The 13,154-nt window shown below is 35.2% G+C and overlaps 2 protein-coding genes across 3 annotated transcripts in view; both read left to right on the forward strand.

The window, feature by feature from the left end:
* The first annotated feature begins 50 nt into the window (after window positions 1–50).
* On the forward strand, window positions 51–9,311 carry mcm8 (minichromosome maintenance 8 homologous recombination repair factor). 2 transcript variants are annotated; one of them, XM_052619658.1, is made up of 19 exons: window positions 51–115; window positions 498–704; window positions 1,597–1,689; window positions 1,803–1,885; window positions 1,966–2,115; window positions 2,193–2,296; window positions 2,637–2,835; window positions 3,067–3,152; window positions 3,836–3,984; window positions 4,525–4,723; window positions 4,805–4,835; window positions 4,984–5,124; window positions 5,215–5,356; window positions 5,448–5,643; window positions 5,792–6,011; window positions 7,223–7,432; window positions 8,138–8,214; window positions 8,485–8,674; window positions 8,757–9,311. In XM_052619658.1, exons 2-19 carry the CDS (start codon window positions 515–517, stop codon window positions 8,847–8,849), a joined length of 2,553 nt encoding a protein of 850 aa, XP_052475618.1. In that variant the 5' UTR covers window positions 51–115; window positions 498–514; the 3' UTR covers window positions 8,850–9,311. The 2 variants fall into 2 exon arrangements, with proteins under 2 accessions (XP_052475618.1, XP_052475616.1); XM_052619656.1 differs by having other exon boundaries at window positions 90–236.
* Window positions 9,312–9,596: 285 nt separating this feature from the next.
* crls1 (cardiolipin synthase 1) overlaps window positions 9,597–13,154 on the forward strand; it is a 4,039-nt gene continuing 481 nt past the window's right edge. The window contains exons 1-6 of the mRNA XM_052619663.1: window positions 9,597–10,135; window positions 11,077–11,214; window positions 11,316–11,445; window positions 11,713–11,798; window positions 12,301–12,369; window positions 13,081–13,154. The exon at window positions 13,081–13,154 is cut by the window's right edge and continues 18 nt beyond it. Coding sequence (XP_052475623.1) covers window positions 9,773–10,135; window positions 11,077–11,214; window positions 11,316–11,445; window positions 11,713–11,798; window positions 12,301–12,369; window positions 13,081–13,154 — 860 coding nt within the window. The 5' untranslated portion in view covers window positions 9,597–9,772. The remainder of the gene's footprint in view (window positions 10,136–11,076; window positions 11,215–11,315; window positions 11,446–11,712; window positions 11,799–12,300; window positions 12,370–13,080) is intronic.

Consider the following 13,154-nt stretch of genomic DNA (forward strand, 5'->3'; position numbering starts at 1 on the left):
TAATACGATGTTTTCGGCTCTGCGCACGAACGGAAGTGGCGTCACATTAGCGCCAAACTCGAAGCCTCACCGGACGTCACCGACTGAGGAAGTAAACAAACAGTGGCAGTAGACAGTAAGATCGGTTAAAATATCTTTCTTTAATAAAATATGTGTTAATTTCTCTCAGTTTATGTTTTTTTTAACGTCCATTCTTATAACGTTAATTCGAGCCGTTGTAAAATAATAAACAGCAGGTAACGTTTAGTTACATACTCCAGGTTATTTGTGTCTGTTTCGCTAATTTGGCTAATTCTAGCACAGATTTCACCAAAATAGATTTATTTTAGTCTAGATTATTATAATATTACACCAATAGTACAATGATAGCATACATGTTCGATTATAATAAACATGATGAGAACGAGTCTGTAAAAAAAACAGAAGTGTTGATGTTGATATTGATCTCTATCAGGACGATCTGTGCCACATTGATAGCTGTATGATTCTGCTTTCAGACTTCAGAAGGTGAAGAATGAGCAGTCAGGGTTCTGCCCGAGGGTCATGGAGGGGTGGAAACAACTCAGCTGGTGGAAGAGGAGGAGGAGGAGGAGGAGGAGGGTGGAGAGGAGGAAGAGGATGGAGTAATGGTCAGTACAGAGGATGGAGAGGCCGCCAGTGGAGCAGAGGAGGAGCAAACTGTTCCACCAACAATACACAACATGGTAAGTGTTTTGTCAGCTACAGGTCATAGCTTGTTTATAAACAAACTACTACTATTACTAATAATAAATAATGCAATTTATATTTATGCATTTATCCAAAGCATCTGAGCGATTTGTAGCAGAGCTGACAATATTCATAGTACACAATACCAAGTTTTCTAGGAAAGAAATTATATAATTTTGATTTTAAGAAATCACAATTTATTTCTGAAGATTTTTTTGTTACACTGACATTTACCATCAGGGGTTCTGAGTCTTACAAATACTTATTTATACAAATGAAGGCCTTAAAAGTATTTTCTTTCTGCTTAAAAGTGTGTTTAAAACAGCATTAAATGTTGCATGCATTGCAAAAACATCTTCCTCAGTATTTTTGTTTTCCATTAGAAATATCTAAACATCTTTAAATCAAGATACAGATTCCAAATGAGCATTTGAAGTCTTGAGAAGTTTAACAAAATTGTTTGCATTAATGCTTAAAATATCTATCTGGAATGAAAACTTGTTTTGCCTTGATTTAAGCTGATTTTTCTTTCAGCCCATGGGCAGATACTTGTTCTTGATTTAATTATGAAATCACTTCATAAACGATAAATCATTTGGCTTCTTAAGTACAGTAAATGTATCTTGATTTAAGAATATTTAGACATTTGCACTGGAAAACAAGATTCTGATTCACCTTTATGCTGTGTGATCAGAAAGTACTGTAAAAACTATTTCCATTATCTAGTGTTTTGACGCAGAGCTAATCAAAGTTTTTTTTTTTTTTTTTTTAAACCTTGAAGCATTGCTAATACAACACCATATTGACAAGTCTTAAATGTACCTTCAAACCCTGCAGGAATCCTGTACCACTTCATGTGATTGATTTATGTTGTTGTTTGTGGCACAGGGTTTACTCCACAAGTTAGTCAAGTGCGTGGAAGTCAAGCAACCCTTGACATCACGTGTCCATACAAAGGATGGCGACTCTATTTTTCTGAAGGTTTTATATTTCACAATTTCCCATTATGCATTATTGACTTTTTTAATATATTTCTTAATATTAATATTTTTTTCTTCTTGGCAGTTTGTTATTTACATTTGTTTCTCTTCCAGGTTTTGTCGAAAGTACACCATATGTTGAGAAGATTAAAGTGTTTGAGCGGTACTTCACATCGCAGATTGAGCTTTATGATAAGGTATCAGGATTAATAGCATGGTTCTCCCTAATTCCAGTGTTCTTTATTAAAAAAAATAATAATAATATTTTGTGTCTCAGGATGAGATTGAAAGGAAAGGCAGCATTTTGGTGGACTACAAAGACCTTCTGTCTAACAAACTGATTTCACACACTCTTCCTGATCTTGCTAAAGATCTTAAGGAAATGCCTGAGAAGATACTGGACTGCTTGGGTGTGGCAATTCACCAGGTGGGTTTTGTGCTGTGCATTTACATAAATGTAAACATTATGTCAAAATCTCTAAAGATCTATGTTTTTCTCTGCAGGTGTTGACTGTGGATCTAGAGAGACGTGCAGCAGAACTGCAGGGACAAGAAGAGCTTCCTGCTGGTCTACGGCCCATAATCAACATCCCTCATATCAGCGCCAGGTGAGACCGTTTACCTTACTATATGAGAGTCAAAGCGAGTCAAAGTTATTTATAAAGCACTTTTCACAAACCACATGGGTTCAAAGCAGCTTTACAGAAAATCATGTTACTATTTAATATTAATCGTGCCTTATAGTTGCATTTAGCACAATTAAACTGAACGATAATGTTGTTTACATTTTGCGATGATATTATATATCACTCTGTGTGAGTATACTTTATGTATGTGAATAAAGTTATATATATATATATATTAAATTTTATATAAAGAGCTGGGCAATAACATTGTTTAATATATAAAAAACAACTCTAAATATTGTGCTTGTTTTCTCTCTTTTAGGGTGTATAACTACGAGCCACTGACTCCTTTGAAAAGTCTGAGAGCAAATTTATACGGCAAGTTTGTTGCGGTCAGAGGCACCGTGGTGAGAGTGAGTAACATTAAACCGCTTTGCAGAAAGCTTGCGTTCGTCTGTAACAGCTGTGGAGACACACAGAGCGTCACGCTGCCTGATGGGAAATACGCCATGCCCACTAAGGTACAGCGTGCTTCCAGCTTCAGACTGTTTATACTTGTTTAACAAATTGTATTAGACAAGTATTGTGCCATTTCAGCCATATGTAAAACTGCAGTGAAATCAATACAGATCAAATTTGATGTATTGCACACAGTAAATTGTATCTGTAACAGCTGTTTGCTGTGTTGATGATGTCTGACATAGTTATTTATTTATTCATGTATTTAACTTTTAATTTTTTTTTCTTCTCAGTGTTTACAGACTGAATGTCGTGGTCGGTCGTTCACTCCAAACAGAAGTTCACCTTTAACACTCACTGTCGACTGGCAGACAGTAAAGTATGTAAATGCATAATTGTGTAATTGTGTGAATTAAAATTGATCTGAGGAGAACAAAATATTTTTCCTTTTTTATATATGTTTTTTTCTTTCAGTGTAAATGGCATGTAAAATATAGCCTTCTGAATGTCTAATCAACAAATATATTACGTTTCATTCAATTTTTTCAATTGATTTCTGCTGTAACTTAATTTTATGGCTGTGGGTAAACATGAAATTACAAATATTAATAAATATTTTAATATATATATATATATATATATATATATATATATATATATATATATATATATATATATATATATATATATATATATATATATATATTTAATTTATTAATATTTTTAATTTCATGTTTATATTTAAAGTTTTAGTAATTTGTTATGTGATTTGTAATTTTTATTCATTTTTTGGTAATAATTCTATATAGATTTTGTAAGAATATTTTGTAATAATTATATATATTTTAATTTTAGTTTTTTTTATTTCAGTTAAACACCTAGGTAAAATTTTTACGATTTTTTCTTTTTTTTATAATATATATTTTATTTCGTTTGAACTTTGTTTTAATTACCAAAAACAAATTGTAATAGTTTTAGATTTCGATCACAATAATAACACTGTTGTGAGATGTTTTAGAGAACACCATTCCTGATTGGTTCCTCTTGCTGTGCTCTTCACAGGGTTCAGGAGCTGATGTCAGGTGACCAGCGTGAGTCGGGTCGGATCCCGCGCACCATTGAGTGTGAGCTCACGCAGGACCTCGTGGACAGCTGTGTGCCTGGAGACATGGTCACCATCACCGGGGTCATTAAAGTGTCCAATGAAGAGGGTACGAGACATTGTCCTCACTGTCAGTGCAACGATCTTTAGAAAGCTAGTGCTTCATAGATTCTGAAAAGGAAAATTTATAATTAACAGCTGGTGGATTATCATCCATTTAGTGTCTCAGAAATAAGGGCTTAACAGAAACAATCATATTAAAGTCCAGCAAACTACTGCTCATGCTATTTTTACATCTGACCTCAATGAGCCGTACAAACAGGACAGCCTCGGGTGGCCTACTGTCCAACTCAGTTTGTACATGATTGTCACATTCATTGTGTTGTGTTTGTGTCATACCCTCCACATAATATCATTATTTAAAGCGGAATTTAATAGAGTGCCTATTTACATTAAATGCAAATAGCCCGACACAAGGCCACTATCTTACACTAAGTATAAATAGCATATAACTACTATTTATAATGCTTTTATAAAACAAAATAATTTTTTTTTTGTTTGTTTTTTGGACAACAGCATTAAAATATTAAGTCACTTTTTCCAAGACTGCTGTTTCCTGTTCAGGGTTTTTATTTAATTCTTTCCTCAGGAAATGGCAGAAACAAGAAGGACAAGTGCATGTTCCTGTTGTACATCCAGGCGAATTCTGTCAGCAACTCAAAGGGTCAGAAAAGCAAAGCGGCGTCTGACTCTGAGGGCCAGGGACCTTCAGTGGAGTTCTCCATCAAAGATCTCTACGCCATCCAAGAGATTCAAGCTCAAGACGACTTATTCAAGCTCATAGTGAAGTGAGTGACATGTAGATCTTATAACATGTTGCATATATTAGAAGTCAAGAAGCTGATGTGACTTTGTCAATTTGATTGCAGCTCTCTTTGTCCTGCCATTTATGGCCATTTGGTGAGTGTCCAAATTCACAGTATGTTCTAATTTAACTGTGATGATTGTTATGCATCACTTGGTGTTCATATGCTACCGAGCTCATTTCATAACCATGAACTTATCGCAGTTGAGAAGTAAAATTTGACCACTATCTCTGTTTTCTCAGCTTGTCAAAGCAGGGCTGGCTCTGACTCTGTTTGGTGGATGTCAAAAGTATGTTGATGATAAGAATCGCATCCCAATAAGAGGAGACCCGCATATTCTCATCGTCGGAGACCCTGGACTCGGTAAAAGTCAGATGTTACAGGTGCATGATCTTACAAGTCCCTCTGATGCATTTATCAGTGACTCAGATGAGTTGAAGTTTATCTAAATGCCATATCGTGTGTGTGTCCAGGCCGTGTGTAACGTGGCTCCTCGGGGCGTATATGTTTGTGGAAACACGACCACCACCTCAGGACTGACTGTATCTCTGTCCCGGGACAGTGGATCGGGAGATTACGCTCTTGAGGCAGGAGCGCTGGTGCTGGGAGATCAAGGTTGTTAACCCATAACATGTGCATCTAAATCAATTTAGGATCCAAGCATGGAAGGGGGATTCCTGGGAATGTAATTTAACATTTTCTCCAGGTATCTGTTGTATTGATGAGTTTGATAAGATGGGCAGCCAGCATCAGGCTCTTCTGGAGGCCATGGAGCAGCAGAGCATCAGTCTGGCTAAAGCTGGGATCGTGTGCACACTTCCTGCTCGAACCTCCATCATTGCAGCGGCCAATCCAGTCGGAGGGCATTACAATAAAGCCAAGACTGTCTCTGAGAACCTGAAGTGAGTGTATGCATGTAATACTACTAATGCTTTAGTCAGACGTTGATTATAGAGTTAACTGGGTTTAAGAAAAGCAACATTGAACGTCAGATCTGAGAGCGAGGGAAGACACTAGAGTCAGAAACTGTGGTTCAATGTGTGACTGTAGAATGGGAAGCGCGCTGCTGTCCAGGTTTGATCTGGTCTTCATCTTGTTGGACACCCCTAACGAGGACCACGACCACCTGCTGTCCGAACACGTGATGGCCTTGCGTGCAGGAAAGAACGGTGCGGTCAGCAGTGCTGCGGTCACACGCTACAGCACGCAGGAGTCCAGCATCTCTATTCTGGAGGTGTCCTCGGAGAAACCCCTCGCTGACACACTCAAAGTAATGCCACTTCATTACGTTTTTTTCTTAACCGTGTTTACTGTAAAATATTTCAATTGTTAAAGGCATAGTTCTGAAAATTCTGTCATCGTTTACGCACCCTGCACTTGTTGTAAACCAACAAAATAAGATATTTTATGTTGTGACCAGTTGAGTTTTTTTAACTACCGTATTTTCCGGACTATAAGTCGCACTTTTTTTCATAGTTAGGCTGATCCTGCGATTTATAGTCGGGTGCGACTTATTTATCAAAATTAATTTGACATGAACCGAGAGAAATGAACCGAGAGAAAACATTACCGTCTCCAGCCGCGAGAGGGCGCTCTATGCTGCTCAGTTCTCCTGTAGTCTACACTGGAAACATAGAGAGCCCTCTCGTGGCTGGAGACGGTAATGTTTTCTCTTGGTTCTTGGTTATAAATAAATGCGACTTATATACGTTTTTTTCCTCATCATGACGTATTTTTGGACTGATGCGACTTATACTCAGGTGCGACTTATAGTCCAAAAAATACGGTATCTTAGTTTTTTCTTCATACTATGTAATTATGACAGATTACAATTTCTTCTACAATCTCTCTGACATGAACTAACGTTTAATTTTTTTAAAGCATGCATTTATCTAATTTAATGTTCATTTCAATGCTAAAAGATTGTAAACTATTGATTATTGTTAGTTCATGTTATTATTAATTATTATTTTTATTTTCCATTTTTATTTCACCATTTCAGCTCCTTTAAGTAATATTAACAGATACAACTTGTGATTTTAATAATGCATTTAATTAACATTGAAATGAACATCAAATAAGATTAATGCATGCTTTAAAACAAGTTTTCATCATAATCTCATGTTAAAGTATTAGTTCACCCCAAAAATGTTATTCTGTCATCTGAATTCCATAGAATGGTAAAAAAATAAAAATAAATACTATGGTAGTTTTAAAAAATACTATGGAAGTAAAAGGCTACCGTCAAATGGTCACACCATTCTTTAGAAAATCTTATTTTGTTGGTTTGGAACAAGTAGAGGTGAGTAAATGATGACAGGATTTTCAAAACTATATTTTTAACAAATGAAATCTTTTTTTTAGCTAATGCATTACTAATATAAAAAATTATTTACATAATGTATGCTGTACAGAATGTTTTTTGTTTTTTTTTTAATGCACCAAATACTATTTTTTTGGTTAATCTCTCTTTGTCCGTAGCTGGTTCCAGGAGAGGCATTTGACCCCATCCCTCACCAGCTTTTACGGAAGTACGTGGGCTACGCCCGCCACTACGTTCACCCCACTCTCTCTGCAGAGGCTGCACAGGTGCTGCAGGACTTTTATCTGGAGCTGCGCAAACAGAACCAGACGGCCGACAGCACACCCATCACCACCCGCCAGCTGGAGTCCCTCATCCGACTCACAGAGGTGACCCAAATCACCACAGGATGACCACGATAATAGATCAGTTCTACTGAACACATCACGACACTTACTCCACTCTGTTCTTGTTTTATTATTCGTTTTATTTCAAATAGATGATTTTTATTTCCTGTGGTGACGTTGCCTGTTCCTGTTCTTTTTTTTTTAATGGTCAAAAGCCTTTAATTTACATCAAAGCCACATTGCAGCAAAACCATGAGTTAGTGTTTGCATTTTGATAGATACAAATTTGAAAAATACAAACATTTTGAATAATTAAGTTTTTTTTTGTAATGTTTTTATTCACCAATGCTACATTTGTTTGATCAAAAATACAATATTTTTTTTTCTATTTTTCTATTTGAATGTTTAAAATGCAGTAATATATATATATATATATATATATATATATATATATATATATATATATATGTGTGTGTGTGTGTGTGTGTGTGTGTGTGTGTGTGAATTCAGTTATTTTAAATTCTGACTATTTCACAATATTACTGTTTTACTGTTTTTTGGATCAAATCAATGTGGCCTTGGTGAGCAAAAGAGACTTTTTTTAAAAACATTTAAACATCTTAATTTTTATCAGTATCTTTGGTATGTTTTCTATTTTTTCAGACATGCACAAGTGATTTCATTAGGTCTAAATAATAAATGTAGGGTCTCTGCATGACAATCAGAAGGTTTTCTCTCTATCTTCAGGCCAGAGCTCGTGTTGAGCTCAGAGAAAAAGCTACGCAAAGTGATGCAGAGGATGTGGTGGAGATCATGAAACACAGGTGACTCAAACGCTGCATTCTCTTTAAGTTACATAGAAAGACGGGGATGATGTGTTACGATTGTGACTAAATAGAGCAGATTTATTTAGAACCAAATCAAATTGAAATATTGAAAAAATTCTAGCTACTGAACTTGTCTGCATTGCTTTTTTATCTCTCTGTACATCGTCGAATTTATATGGCAGTCTCAGTCAATTGATTAATTGATAAAAAATAATAGTTAACTGTTCTTCCATGCAACAAAAAGCACTCATGTTCTTCTGTGTCCAGCTTGGCTGACACTTACTCTGATGAGTTTGGCCGACTGGATTTCGACCGCTCTCAGCTGGGCTCTGGGATGAGTAACCGCTCCAAAGTCAAGAAATTTGTCACGGCGTTAAACAAACTCTCTGAACGCTCCAGCAAAAGCATGTTTGAGTTCCAGGAGCTACGACAGCTCGCCAAAGATCTGCAAATACAGGTCAACTTCACTGACGTCACATACCATGCTGTCAGGTGATGCATTACATTTTTTAACGCTCTTCCCAATTCTGTTTTCCCAGGTTGTGGATTTCGAGGGCTTCATCGGTGCGCTCAATGAGCAGGGTTACCTTCTGAAGAAAGGCCACAGGACCTATCAGCTTCAAACCATATAAATCAGCCACCTTTATGATGTTTTACACACTTCCTGTGTCGCACTGTTGTGTTTGTTGTTTAATGCAACAGATATTATATTTATAATGTATGTTTACATGGTGTTTCAGTATTTCAATGTTATGAAATGTACATTGTTGTCATGTACACAAATACACACACATTAGTCTTATAAATAGTATTTTCCTATACATACTATGTACAAACTCAAACATTAACCACATTTATGAACAATGTTGAAATAGTTTTGTATTGTGTGCTGTGTATTTTCACCAGATGCTTCTGTGTTCGATGCTGAAGTCTGTTTAGTAACTTTATACCATTATCGGTAACAGTAAAAATGTCCAGCCAATAAATGTAAATACAACAGATTAAAAACAAAAGAACATGCTAATGCATATCAATGCTGTATTCATTATAAAAAAGCCATCTAAATAAAGAATAAATAAATAAAAATGACAGATTCTTAAAGTAATTACGATTATCTATTATGGCATGTCATGTTACATTTATTAGATGTATCGTACTATTAATGTTTATTTAATTTTATTAGTTCATTAAACAGTTTTGTGAATATAAAAAATAAATTTTACAGTGTTACATTTAATGTTGCACTCTTCCCCCAACCAAAATCAAGAATATATCATAATATGTTATATGACTTAATATGTCGCATTTTATAGACTGCGTTCAGTTATTATTATTATTTTTTAGAGCGCGTTCCCTTTAATTACCCGCCCCCTTTTGACAACTGTCGTAAACATTCAGATCGGAACACGGCATGTTAGAAACGTGGGTCGACAGATATGAATGTCTCAAAAATAACGTAATATGAACGAATTAATTTCGAAATATGCTACTGCTTTCTCGGTTGGACAGTTCGGGGATATCTATCATTTAGTTTTCTTGCGCTAAAGCCGCTGACATGTTTTTGGCAGCTTGTAGGAAGAGCTGGTCGAGCTGTGTTAAAGGACACACACACAGACTGACTGGCAGCACTGCTGCCACCTGCCACAAAACACCTGCAAACCTCTCGCTGAAAAACACTAACGTTACATCACCTCTGCGATGGCTGCAGAGACTGAAGAGAGCAGATCTGGACCTTCACAGAGCTGACCCTCTCTGTAGATCAAACCTACAGACACATCCCTGGAGACTCAGCACTGCTTTCAGTCTCTACTGCACTGAAGCATCTAGAAAACCAGGCTTGGGAGACAAAAAACCTGCTGAAAGGGATGAAGATCAAGCAGACGCTTCCTCTGAAGAACATTTCCAGTTTAAAGAGCTGGTGAGCGGATCAGGCGCATTATTGAACCTTTTATTTGACCTTTTCACACTTGTTTTGACCTTGGGTTCAAGTAGATTACAGCAGGGTCAGAGAAGAACAGTGTAGAAATGTGGAACTAGATTTAACTTTGTTAAAATAATAATAATAAATAAAAGTAAATTAATGACAAATATGAATAATTGCATTAAAATGGATAATCATTAAAAACATTATTACTGTTCAATATAAAGTAAACAATAAAAAAGATTAAAATGAACACAAATAATGCACATATCATTATAGTAAAATAATAATAATCCGACTAAAATAACTTTTTTTTTTTGTTCAAAATTATATTTGAAATGGGAATGCTTTATAGTATACCAGTGTAAATTAGTTCGTTCTAGTTAGTTTTTGTCTTTATTTTCAATCTAGATCTATACATTTATCAATTTCTTTTTATCAAAAAGTATTTAGTTTATTGATGTATGTCTTGATTTATTTAAGTTTCTTAAATTAAAATATATTTAAATAAAAATTCCCCCCAAAAACAAAGTTTATGCTTAAATCAAGAAAAAAAAAAAAGTTATTTTTCCTTTGAATAACGTGTATTTTTCTTTTTCTTTTTCTTTTTTTTTTAAACAAGACTTAGTATTTTATGTTATTTTGCATTTCGGAAAACAAGAAAAATATTTATTTTTATTTTATTCATTTTACAGTGAAGGATGCACACTTATGAACAGATTATTTAGCTAAACAAATTCGTACAGTTTGAAAACAAGTCAGCAGATTGACTGTTTAAAAGAAAAGACAAAAATGTTTAACACTAATTAGCACTAGTGCATCATGTGCATAGTTAACATGAACGGCCACTGAAACAACATTCATGCATTTTAGGTCTTCATAAAATACTTTTCTTCTTGCATATATTCATAATGTCACGTAATGTCCTCCATTGGCAGTATGAGAATCCATGGACGATCCCTAATTACCTCTGTGTTGCCCGGATCGTTCTGTCTCCTGTCCTGGGATACTTAATCATGGAGCAGTACTTCCACGTCTCTCTGGGGCTTTTTGTTCTGGCCGGAGCTACAGACCTGGTAGAATAAAGCAAATATGATCTGTGGTGCTTGATCGTTTTATTTCAAGACTTAATGCAGTGTCCTGATGTTGTTTTATTGATCATTGGTTTCTCCTTCAGTTGGACGGCTACATCGCACGGAACTGGCCCAATCAGAAGTCGGCTCTGGGCAGCGCTCTGGATCCATTGGCTGATAAGATTCTCATCAGTGCTCTTTACATCAGTCTGACATATGCACAACTCATCCCAGGTGAGATGAACACATCATGAGACTTCCCTCATTGCATTTTGACCAGCAGACCCAGGTTTAAAGAGAGAGTTCAGCCAAAAATAAAGTTTGGCTTCATCCACATAGAACAGGAAGAATCCTCCTCGAGGAAGCTGTGGTTAAGTGTCACGATCTTGGTTTAGTTGTGTTCTTATATTTCCCTTCATGAGGCTACATCAGTCCATATTTACGTAGCAACTCAAGATCTCAGAAAACACAGATAATAAGCAGCGTCTCGTTTCCTCACAGCTCCACTGACAGCACTCATCATCTCCAGAGATGTAGCACTGATTGCTGCTGTTTTCTATGTACGGTATAAAACCGTACCACCTCCTGTAAGTCTTCAACTTTCATTCATTCCTTTGGTGCTTTATTGTCACATTGTGATTAGCTGTTTAAAATAAATGCAATGGAGTGCAACAGTAAGGTTCTGAGACTGAGAGTAAAAATCAGATGCACAGAAGTCGAAATATATGAATAATCATGATTGGAACAATCACTCTCAAATTACTTGAAATATTTGTGTATATGCATGCTTATGCATGCAGTAAACGTCAGATATGTTGTTTCTACATACACAATCAACATCTTTACATCAGTAGGTTTTAATGCAGTTGTCATTTGCAATGTTTAATAGGACTGTAGTTCTTTCCTTTATTGATGCACTCTATAGTCAGAATTGTGTTTCAGTGTTACACTGCTTTATTATATATCTGTGTGTTTTACAGGTCACGGGGTAACATTTTTTGAGATGCTAGAAGTTAAAAGTGTCTAGAATTATTATTGCTGTTTCTGGAATGATTTCCATCACATTATTTGTCTTTATTGTCTGTTCAGGTAACACTCAGTAAATTCTTCAACCCGTGTTACACCACTGCCCGGCTGAAACCAACACTCATCAGCAAGGTGTTTACCAAAACCTAATAAAACCTTGTTTTAATGCATGCATTTGTTTCAATATTGTTTCTCTTTGTTTTATCAATTTAACTAAATTTGAATAGTCAAAAAGTATGTCTAATAAATTGAATTTATACATTTTTAGCAAAGTTGTAATTTATAAACAGTAATATATTTACATGTAAAACTTTTTTTTTTTCTTTTTTTTTTACATTTATTTAATAATAGTTTTTGTGTTTTGTTTGAAGAAATTCAGTTTTTTTTTTATTTCATTTATGATGTAATAAATATTTTAAAAAAAAATACACATTTAAAAACAGCGTTAATCAAATGAAGGCATAAAACATTAACGATTAATTTTTTTTTTTTTATGTAATCAAATGCGATCAAATGTAATGCTTCAAATGTAACATCTTTTTATTACAGAAGTGTACTGTTAATTGTAATATTCCATAAAAATACAATTTGAATAGTTCATTATTATTATTATTACTACTACTACTACTACTTTAAGAAACAAATTCTACTGTACAATAATAATATATTTGTTCTAATATATGCATTTTTTAAAACAGTTTTCGTAATGTTTCACTTTTTCACAAATTCGATTGACTTTGAACCAGGAATGCATGGATATATCTGTAATGCATGAATGTTTGATTCTTCTGGCCAATGATAACTGTTGTGATGATTCTAAATCTGTATTGTTCTGTGTTTCAGATGAACACGGGTGTGCAGTTGTTTCTGGTGGCGGCGTCTCTGGCTGCGCCGGTGTTTCACTACACTGACAGTGT

Source organism: Carassius gibelio, chromosome A17 (genome assembly GCF_023724105.1).
Source record: "Carassius gibelio isolate Cgi1373 ecotype wild population from Czech Republic chromosome A17, carGib1.2-hapl.c, whole genome shotgun sequence".
NCBI lineage: Eukaryota > Metazoa > Chordata > Actinopteri > Cypriniformes > Cyprinidae > Carassius > Carassius gibelio.